General features: G+C 47.0%; 2 protein-coding genes across 3 annotated transcripts in view; one reads left to right on the top strand and one right to left on the bottom strand.

The window, feature by feature from the left end:
• becn1 (beclin 1, autophagy related) overlaps positions 1–2,163 on the top strand; it is a 10,771-nt gene extending 8,608 nt beyond the window's left edge. Inside the window, exon 12 of the mRNA XM_012835846.3 lies at positions 1,201–2,163. Coding sequence (XP_012691300.1) covers positions 1,201–1,369 — 169 coding nt within the window. The 3' untranslated portion in view covers positions 1,370–2,163. The remainder of the gene's footprint in view (positions 1–1,200) is intronic.
• A 70-nt stretch (positions 2,164–2,233) lies between these two features.
• Positions 2,234–10,000, bottom strand: part of LOC105907496 (serine/threonine-protein kinase tousled-like 2) — a 16,498-nt gene continuing 8,731 nt past the window's right edge. For both annotated transcript variants that reach the window (XM_031568617.2, XM_012835847.3), the window contains 9 exons: positions 9,901–9,998; positions 9,699–9,780; positions 8,683–8,774; positions 8,383–8,472; positions 5,072–5,241; positions 4,422–4,560; positions 4,017–4,128; positions 3,506–3,613; positions 2,234–3,159 (listed from right to left, as the gene is read on the bottom strand). In XM_031568617.2, the coding sequence (XP_031424477.1) occupies positions 2,986–3,159; positions 3,506–3,613; positions 4,017–4,128; positions 4,422–4,560; positions 5,072–5,241; positions 8,383–8,472; positions 8,683–8,774; positions 9,699–9,780; positions 9,901–9,998 (1,065 nt within the window). In that variant the 3' untranslated portion in view covers positions 2,234–2,985. The remainder of the gene's footprint in view (positions 3,160–3,505; positions 3,614–4,016; positions 4,129–4,421; positions 4,561–5,071; positions 5,242–8,382; positions 8,473–8,682; positions 8,775–9,698; positions 9,781–9,900; positions 9,999–10,000) is intronic.

Below are 10,000 nucleotides of genomic sequence, written 5' to 3' on the forward strand. Positions count from 1 at the left end.
TGTGTGTGTGTGTGTCTAACAGGCTTCTGCCTCCCATACAGGTGTGTGTGTGTGTGTGTGTGTGTGTGTGTGTGTGTGTGTGTGTCTAACAGGCTTCTGCCTCCCATACAGGTGCGTGTGTGTGTGTGTATGTGTCTAACAGGCTTCTGCCTCCCATACAGGTGTGTGTGTGTATGTATGTATGTGTGTGTGTGTGTGTGTGTGTGTGTGTGTGTGTGTGTCTAACAGGCTTCTGCCTCCCATACAGGTGCGTGTGTGTGTGTGTGTGTGTCTAACAGGCTTCTGCCTCCCATACAGGTGCGTGTGTGTGTGTGTCTAACAGGCTTCTGCCTCCCATACAGGTGCGTGTGTGTGTGTGTGTGTGTGTCTAACAGGCTTCTGCCTCACATACAGGTGCGTGTGTGTGTGTGTGTGTCTAACAGGCTTCTGCCTCCCATACAGGTGCGTGTGTGTGTGTGTGTGTGTGTGTGTGTCTAACAGGCTTCTGCCTCCCATACAGGTGCGTGTGTGTGTGTGTGTGTGTCTAACGGGCTTCTGCCTCCCATACAGGTGCGTGTGTGTGTCTAACAGGCTTCTGCCTCCCATACAGGTGCGTGTGTGTGTGTGTGTGTGTGTCTAACAGGCTTCTGCCTCGCATACAGGTGTGTGTGATAAAAGGTATCTTTTCATTCTAGCTGTCTTGTCCATGTTTCCATTTGCTTTTCCAACAAAATTCCCCCGAATCCTAATATTAATAAAGGTGTCTCTAGGTGTCTGAATCCTTATATTAATAAAGGTGTCTCTAGGTATCTGAATCCTAATATTAATAAAGGTGTCTTTAGTTGTCCGAATCCTAATATTAATAGACGTGTCTCTAGCTGTCTTAACCCTAATATTAAGACGTGTCTCTAGCTAAGCAACTGCTGTTGCCATACTGTGCAATGTAGTGTGAGTAAACTCCTAGCCTACTCTTGCTGAGAACACACAAAGTTAAAATGGCATCAAGCCAAAAAAAGTCAGTCTTTAAAAAAAAGAAAGAAACTGAAGTCAGTATTTTGAGGCTCAAGTGAATGAATGCTCACACTTCTCTTTTAGAGTCTTGTGATGATTTGGATTAACTGTATGTAGTATGGTATGGTAGTGTGCAAGACATAGCTGTACACTGTAGAAAAGTCCACTGTGTGAATGCCCATAACAAGTCCCCTTTCTCCCCGTGTTTAGGATGGACGTGGAGAAGGGGAAGATCGAGGACACGGGTGGAAGCGGCGGCTCCTACTCCATCAAGACCCAGTTCAACTCGGAGGAGCAGTGGACCAAAGCACTCAAGTTCATGCTCACCAACCTCAAGTGGGGGCTCGCCTGGGTGTCCTCTCAGTTCTACAATCGCTAGAACAACCTGCTTCCCACTGCCCGTGTGTGTGTGTGTGTATGTGTGTGCGTGTGTGTGCTTGGACCTTTGAGCTCACCCCGGTCACTTAAGTGTTATGGTCCAGCGCCGGCGACCCAGAGTGTGTGTGTGTGTGTGTGTGTGTGTGCATGAGACAGCAAGTTAACCACTCAGTATAATTTGCCTAAAACTGTTTCAGTTAACCTACACACCTGGACTGAGGTATCTTTGCTGGTTTGACAAATGGACTCTGCCAAACATGTTGGAATGTCCCAGGAAGTGGTTGGTTGGATAGACCCCACCCCCTTTCCTCAGCGGCTCTCAATGAGCGTTTTTCCCCTGAACACGACGCTGTTAAACAGCCCAGCGATGGTGATGTGTTAGTAGCGATCGCCATGGTTACTGTCAAACGATGCCTTTGGGGAAAGGCACTGCAGATATGATGTGTGATGGAACCGGTCCGTACAGGAGACTACCCCACAACCGGTCCGTACAGGAGACTACCCCAGAACCGTACAGGAGACGGCCCCACAACCAGTCCATCACTTCACAGAGGAAGGAGCTGGTACACATCGCAGCGCTGTCTCCCATCAGGATGGAGCTGTCCCTCATCTGCAGTGTCATTCCATTAATTACCAACAACAGTGCAGTGTCATTTCATTAATTACTAACACATGGTTGGTTTGGGTGGGAATTGGAATAGACACATTGTGACTCGGACCGGACCTGTTTCTGAAAACTGATGTTTTGCTGTACCATAAAATGCTACTCTGTTCAATTAAAGTTGGTTAAACCGATCGTGTGTGTGTGTGTGCGTGTGTGTGTGTGTGAGAAACACGGCAGAGCCATCACATACCCTGGTTGAGGAGTTTAATGTGAATGCCTCCCACCCTGAAGATGTACAGGGATATCCTGAGGCAAACCTCACATTTTATAAATAAAATAATTCAAAACAAGAAAACATTACAAAAGTTGAAAACTGCAGGGAAAAACAACCCCCTCAACCCCACTCCCCTCCAGCTGCTGGTCACACCAAAACACCCGTCCCCGTCCAGTAGCTTTGGTCATCTGGGCATAGACTACCCCCAGAGCTGGGGGCGATTTGAAGAAATCCATGAAGAAATGCCAGCATCCTTGGTGCAGGATGAGAGCAACGCAGTACTCTTCTGGGGCGTAACAGCGACCCCCTGTGGTCCATGGCTGAGACAGCATCCCCTGGAGTCCAAAGCAGAGTCTCGGTGGCGGTCTCATCCCAGCTTTTAAAAACACATCTGTGCTGAGCCTGTGAACACGGGTCGCGTTCAATCTCATCTGCCCACTGCCTCGCCACTGCCCCTGGCCATCCTCTGTGTGTGTGTGTGTGTGTGTCTGACAAACAGTAACTGTATTTAGCAGTGGAAGTCGGTTGGTATTAAGTGTGCGCATGTGTTTTGGGGTGTGTCGGTTGAAGTTCCCTGTTATGGGAGTATATGTGAGTATGTGTGTGTGTGCACACCTGTGTGTGTATGAGATCAGTTGGGTATATGTGAGGATGTGAGTGTGAGCATGTGTGTGCACACCTGTGTGTGTGTGTATGAGATCAGTTGGGTATATGTGAGGATGTGTGTGTGTGTGTGAGATCAGTTGGAGGCGCTGCTGTTGTAGGAGTTGGACGTGGAGGCTGTGGGGGGGAGCGGAGGGGGTGGGACGCTGACAGACTTGCGGAAGTGGGGCAGGAGGAAGGGGTCGCTGGCCAGCTGCAGAACATCAATGCGCTCTTCCTTCCTGTATGCCAGGCAGCGCCGGATAAATGCCTAAACACACACACACACACACACACCGTCATTACAACACCAATGTCATATCACCATCAATAGCTGTACTGTTAACAAAATACCTATAGAACAGCCATCTAAAAGTATCACATCAGTGCAGATGGTCACCTCCACAGTAGTAGGCATTCGTTCATCAGGCACACAAGTTAGTTTGTGTGTGTGTGTGTGTGTGTGTGTGTGTGTGTGTGTCTGTGTGTGTGTTTTCACATGTTGTCTCAGGTGACTCTTCAGGGATATGTGTGTGTAAGTCAAATAATATCATTCATTTGTGTAATAATATCTTTCATTCATTTGCATGCACGTGCGTGCGTGTGTGCGTGTGTACCTTGGCTTCTGGTGACACCACAGGTTTGGCGGGGAACTGCACCTCGGTGGCCTTGAGGATGGTGTTCTCCTGCAGGATGTCCTGCTGAGACTGGTTATGGCCGAAGGGCTGCAGAGCAGAGAGACCAAGAGTCACCAGGGAGTGTGTGAGAGTGTATGTGTGTGTGTGTGAGTGAGTGTGAGAGTGTGTGAGAGTGTGTGTGTGTGTGTGTGTGAGTGAGTGTGAGAGTGTGTGAGTGTGTGTGTGTGTGTGTGTGTGTAGAAAATGAACATGTTGAGTAACTAGAGCGGACAGAAAAGAGAATGTATAACTCTGTGTGAGTGTGTGTGTGTGTGTCTTTTCTGGACAGCTACAAAGGCATGATCTGTGTCAATGCGTTTGTGTATGTTTGAGTAAACTATTCCATATGTGTCAATCAGCCATCGTGTGTGTGTGTGTGTGTGTGTAGATATGTGTGTGTGTGTGTGTGTGTGTGTGTGTGTGTGTGTAGATGTCTGTGTGAGTGCTTTACCTTGCGTCCATAGACACTCTGGTAGAAGATGATTCCTACTGACCACACATCAACCTTATTGGAGATTTTGGGTGGTTCTTTCCCCACCACAAAGCACTCTGGGGGCAGGTACCTACAAACACACGTTAAGTTAAAGAGTCATTAAGTGAGTGTGTGACCAGTGTAAGTACAGATTCCCATGTGCATGCAGGATTCTGTCTCTCTGTGTGTCTCTCTGTGTGTCTCTCTGTGTGTCTCTCTGTCTGTCTCTCTGTCTGTCTCTCTGTCTGTCTCTCTGTCTGTCTCTCTGTCTGTGTGTCTGTGTGTCTGTGTGTCTGTGTGTCTGTGTGTCTGTGTGTCTGTGTGTCTGTGTGTCTGTGTGTCTGTGTGTCTGTGTGTCTGTGTGTCTGTGTGTCTCTGTCGTACCAGTAAGTCCCGGCTCCCTGTGACGTGAGCTCCATTCCATCTACGGAGTTGTAGCTGTCGTCGTCCATGATCTTAGACAAGCCGAAGTCTGTGATCTTAATCTCCCCACACGCCGTCCCATTCACCAGCAGTATATTACCTACGGGGGGGTGTGGGGAGAGGGAGGGATGGAGAGAGGGAGGAAGATAAAGGAGAGAGAGAGAGACTGAATGAGAGTTTGTGTCGTATATATCTAATGTTCACAGATTAAAGGATTAAAGGTCCAGCTCACTCACTCCAGAGCCACAAACCTCAGTTCTCTGGTCTGAACCGTAACCCACCCACACGCCAGAGGACATTTAAGCTCCTGCACTCACAGCAGTCCTAACGCACAACATGGAACTCCTCCACACCTGCCCCCACACCTGTCGTGACCGTAGCCCCACACCTGCCGTGACCGTAGGCCCCACACCTGCCGTGACCGTAGGCCCCACACCTGCCGTGACCGTAGCCCCACACCTGCCGTGACCGTAGCCCCACACCTGCCGTGACCTTAGCCCCACACCTGCCGTGACCGTAGCCACACACCTGCAGTGACCGTAGCCCAGTGTTACGCGGACCTGGCCCGGTTGTGGCCCGGACCCGGCTGCAGTGTGCCCCCACCCACTCACCAGGCTTGAGGTCGTAGTGGATGATGGGCGGTCGGATCTCGTTGAGGTACTTGAGCGCGTTGACGATCTGCATCACGATGGAGCGCGCCTCCTTCTCCGACATCAGCTTGTGCTGCTTCAGGTAGAAGTCCAGATCGTTCCCCTCGCAGTACTCAAGAACCGTGCAGAACCTGGAGAACCACAACACCACAGATGGATTTACAGGAGCCAGGAGACAAAAACAACATGACCTAATGACAATGGACTAATAGACAACTGTAATACCGTCATTTCTATACCACTATTAACCTTGATTTAAACATTGATTTTTGCTAAATCCCTGCAGCTAATCTCAGGTGCATTCTATACATGGGGAAGCAGTTTTTTGTCTGGTAGTTAGTAACATGCACAGCAACTCTGCCAGGTAAAGTGTGAATGGAACTCCCTCTCCGTTTGCTCAAAATCAGCTCACCAATTAAAGGCAGTCGCAGGTGATCTCCACCACTTGCCGCTGTTAACTGGCTTCACATAGGCATTACATGGAGCAAGGGCTTACTCTGAAATCAACGTGACCTTAATGAATGAGGGGGTTTGTGTGGTGAGCAAGGGCTTACTCTGAAATCAACGTGACCTTAATGCAGGCATGAAAACGGGTCAGGGGTGAAAAAGGTGAGAAGGATATTACCCCTCTAGGGGGGTCCGGGGGCATGCTCCCCCGTAAGAAAATGTTTAATATTCCATATTTTAAAGCATCAATCTGATGCATTTAGAGATGCTTTTTTTGCCAACCTGGGGAGAGCTGGAGAAACTTAACTTCAGCCATGAGTCCAAAATTATTCTGGCCTCCTTACTAAGTATTATGCACTGATGTCACTGGGTCTAACATACAGTATAAGAGGCACAATGTGGTAAGGGCACCACAAATGGGTTAATGCATAGCCCCCACAAGAGATGGTGGACATGCTGTAACTTAACTTGTCTACTCTTCCATCATGATTGACAGCCAGTACAATGTTATGTAATTCATATTTTAATTTGGGCTGTCAATAGATACAAAAAAATGAACTAATTAATCTCATATTTTGAAATGCATTAATCTAAATTAATCGTGATTAAAAGTTTGTTTGACTTCTAAAGACTAAATCTTATAAATTAAAGAGTAATCACTTTCAGACAGCGTGTATTTTTTTTTTTTAACACAAAACTACACGCAGAACTGTGTTTTCAAAGAGGCTCAGGCCTATAACTCATACCTATAAAGTGCCAGCCAGGTACAGACTGTGTGCCGCGCAGGGTAGATGTTAAAATGGAAGTAGCCTAGCAGCTGCCAACATAATACGGGCACTATCAGTGCCTAAAGTGGTCAGTTTGCCACTTATCTCCCATCTGTTTGAGACGTCGATGAATTCCTCTGCACAGTCCTCCGCTGTATGTCGCGAATGTTTTTTTTTTTTTTTACTTCCAATGCAAAATATCTCAATTTCCATACATTGTCAATAAAATGAGCTGTGACACCCAGGTAATTGTCATTTCTGACTGACGTCCAGTTGTCACCAGTAAGGGCGACGCTGGCAGCTTGTTCGAGGAGCTGAATTTTTCGTGCTCTCTCGCCGTCATACAAGGAATGTATGCGACGGTAAATCGTAAGAATTGTCCCCTGAAGCAATTCGAATCACCTCAGACAGCCCACCGTCCTCAACTATGTTGATGGGCCGACAGTCACCAGCAACCTAAACTGCGTAAGTGTTGGTAACCTTTTCACGGACTGGTCTAGTTATTTTAGTGAAGTCGTGGAGTGTGGGTTGGCGACCATCTAACCTGGGACTGCTTTCTGTCGGGTGCTTTGCATTAAGGTGATAACTTAAAGACGATCTGCTTCTGTGATAGCTAAATTCAGCTTGACAAATGCTACATACAACTTTAGTTTTGTCGGTTGTTCCGTCATTTTTATAGCCTGACGATGTCATACTCATAATTCTAGTCAGAATAGGAGTCTGATACCGCTCCGTTGGACTGTGATTATGGGGCGTGTTTCAACCGAACCAGGAAAAAAAATGCCTCTTCGCTCAATTGGATATATCTAGAACCAATCAGAGCAACGTAGTATGACCATAACGTAGACCATGGGGCCAGCTGATACATTAAACTTTTACCGGATCCCGTAGGAAAGACGGCAAAAACATATTTTTGATCGACAAATGCCTTGATCGCGTTTCTCTGTTCCTCTTTCAAAATGAATGTGCTGTCAATGTCTTCTAAAACAGACTCGAATTTCCACATTTCAGCTCTCCAACGGCAGCCATGTTTGTTGAAAACGAATTCACCCCAAAAGCTCTTTGGTGACGTGGTTGATTACGTTAGGGTTGATCATCTGTCCATCATCGTATAAAGCCCGCCCTGACAATTTGATTGGTCTATCTATCTCCTCACAGATTTTTGTGAGGAGATAATTTCTCCCCAACGGAGCGACACCAGACCGAACTTCCCGACCAAAAAATGTGTGGGCGTGGCTAAGTTCGTCTGGCATCCAGGCTATCATTTTTACTCTTAAACAGAAACTTTCCGCCCAACAATCCCTCTGCTCTCTCCATCTTCAACTACCGTCTCGGTCTCTCCTATTCCTGACTGCAGGCACGCGGCGGTTTCGTGTCATGTGTCAACGCACATCGGAAGTAAACAAAGTTGCGTTAACTGCCTTAAAATATTTTATCGCATTAATCTCGGCCACAATAATCTCATAGATTAACGCGTTAACTTTGACAGCCCTAATTTGAATACATTTTATTGGCAAAGATAACAATTTACATTACAGTTCGTAATACTCTCAGAACCAGATCATTTTTTCTTCTTTGCCTGAACCACCAGTGTCTTCATGGCCCGCTTTCGCTGTTTTGCCACGTCTCAGCCTCGCCCCTTTCTCTTCTTCAGCAGGCGTGCTTTTAGCTTCTGATGGTGGTCTGCACTGGTGATGCAAGGCAACTTCGCGTTAATATTTCCATGCACTCGCACTCCCTTCCGGCACGCGCACCTGTTCGCAATTCACTGAATCTCGCGCTCCCTTCTGGCACGCGCACCTGTTCGCAGTTCACTGAATATGAATACCTACACCCCCCCCCCCCCTCCCCCCAAAAAATGTTTTTCTCATCGAATCTACACGATTCACGTAGGTCACCTATTTTGGTTTCAAAACGGCGAATTTCGCCGAAAGGTGAGGGATTTTCATGCCTGTTAATGAATGAGGGGGTTTGTGTGGTGAGCAAGGGCTTACTCTGAAATCAACGTGACCTTAATGAACGAGGGGGTTTGTGTCATGAGCAAAAGGCGTCTCTTACGAGTCAGTGTCCAATGAGAAGTAATCGTAGAGTTTGACGATTCGGGGGTGGTCCAACTCCTTATGGATGCGGTACTCCCGACACGCATGCCTGAAACAGCAGAGGCACCATCATGAGAACACACACATGCGCGCACACTGACACACAGACACACACACACACACGCGCGCGCGCACACACACACACACACACACACACACACACACACACACACACACACACACACACACACACACACACACACACACACACACACACACACACACACACACACACACAAGCTGGAGTAGTTAAACATACTTGTGATAGTTCTCCTTCTTCTCATCTCTCCAGTTCTTGTTGAGCTGGTGGATCTTCACTGCCACGTAGCGCTGCTCTGTCAGGTCAAAGGCCTGCAACACACACACCACTGAAGCAGCACAGGGGAAAGTGTGTGTGTGTGTGTCTGTTAGTGTGTGTGTGTGTGTTTACACTAGCTGGTAATTACCGTTTTTTGCCTGGTAAAATGTATATAAATAAGATAAATTAAAAACTAGTAATGGTCATATAAACCATGTCCTTAAAGAGGCTATATGCAAGTCTGACTAGCTGTCGGTAAGTGAGCTAAATGATTTCATACTCCCAACTCCATGCAGATAGGGGGCACTGTATTACTCTACGTTTGTGCAGCCCCACCTCCTCTCCCTTCTCAGAAGAAAACAAACATTTTGGCCAAGGTGGAGGAGGCTGAAGGCTACATGTAGCACGAAAACATCTATATGATTGAAAGATACAGGACTATTAGTGTCTACATCAACATCAAATTGATATTTCTATGTTACATTAATTGAATTGAATTGAATCTTCATCTAAGCACTGGAGGTTTTGAGCTAGCTGAGTCTAAGCATTAGTGTTAAGTGATGGGTCTGCTACTGACCTACTTGTTGATGCTCACTACAGGACAGTTGGGTGAGTCTCTGTACTTCAGAAGAGTATTCCATCTCTCCGCAAATTAACAAAAACTTTATCTGTCATTATTTTAGCCTCGGAGATGGGATTTTAGCGATTAAAAACACCATTCCTGTCAGTGTCTGCTTACTTCCGTGAGGCCACACTTCCTTTGCTGGTTTTGCTACAGTGACTTAGCATGCTAACTTTAGCAGATATCTGGGCGACACAGTGCACGGGCGTCAAGTCAGAACGGTTATTTCTTCACATTCATTTATAACATGTGTGTGTGGGTTGTGTAGGAGAGCATGAGTGTTTGTGTGAGAGTGAGAGAGAGACAGAGAGTATATGAGTGTGTATGTGTGTGGGTGTGTGTGTGTGTGTCTCACCTTGTAAACTTCACTGAAGCCTCCCCGGCCCAGCAGGTGTAGTAACAGGTAACGATCATTCAGAGTGGGGTGATCTTTAAACCTGATATACACACACACACACACACACACACACACAATACATTACAGGTTAACACAATCAGTGGTAGTAACTAACATGGGTTGTGTGTGTGTGTGTGTGTGAGTGTGTGTGTACACGTACTGTGAGTTGTCTTCATTGTGTATTCTCTTCAGTTCTCGGATGTGAAGATTTCGCACACGTTCCAACCGTTCCAGCTCTGCCTGGATCTCAGCCTCCTCCT

The sequence above is a fragment of the Clupea harengus genome, chromosome 1 (assembly GCF_900700415.2).
Source record: "Clupea harengus chromosome 1, Ch_v2.0.2, whole genome shotgun sequence".
In the NCBI taxonomy this organism is placed as follows: Eukaryota; Metazoa; Chordata; class Actinopteri; order Clupeiformes; family Clupeidae; genus Clupea; species Clupea harengus.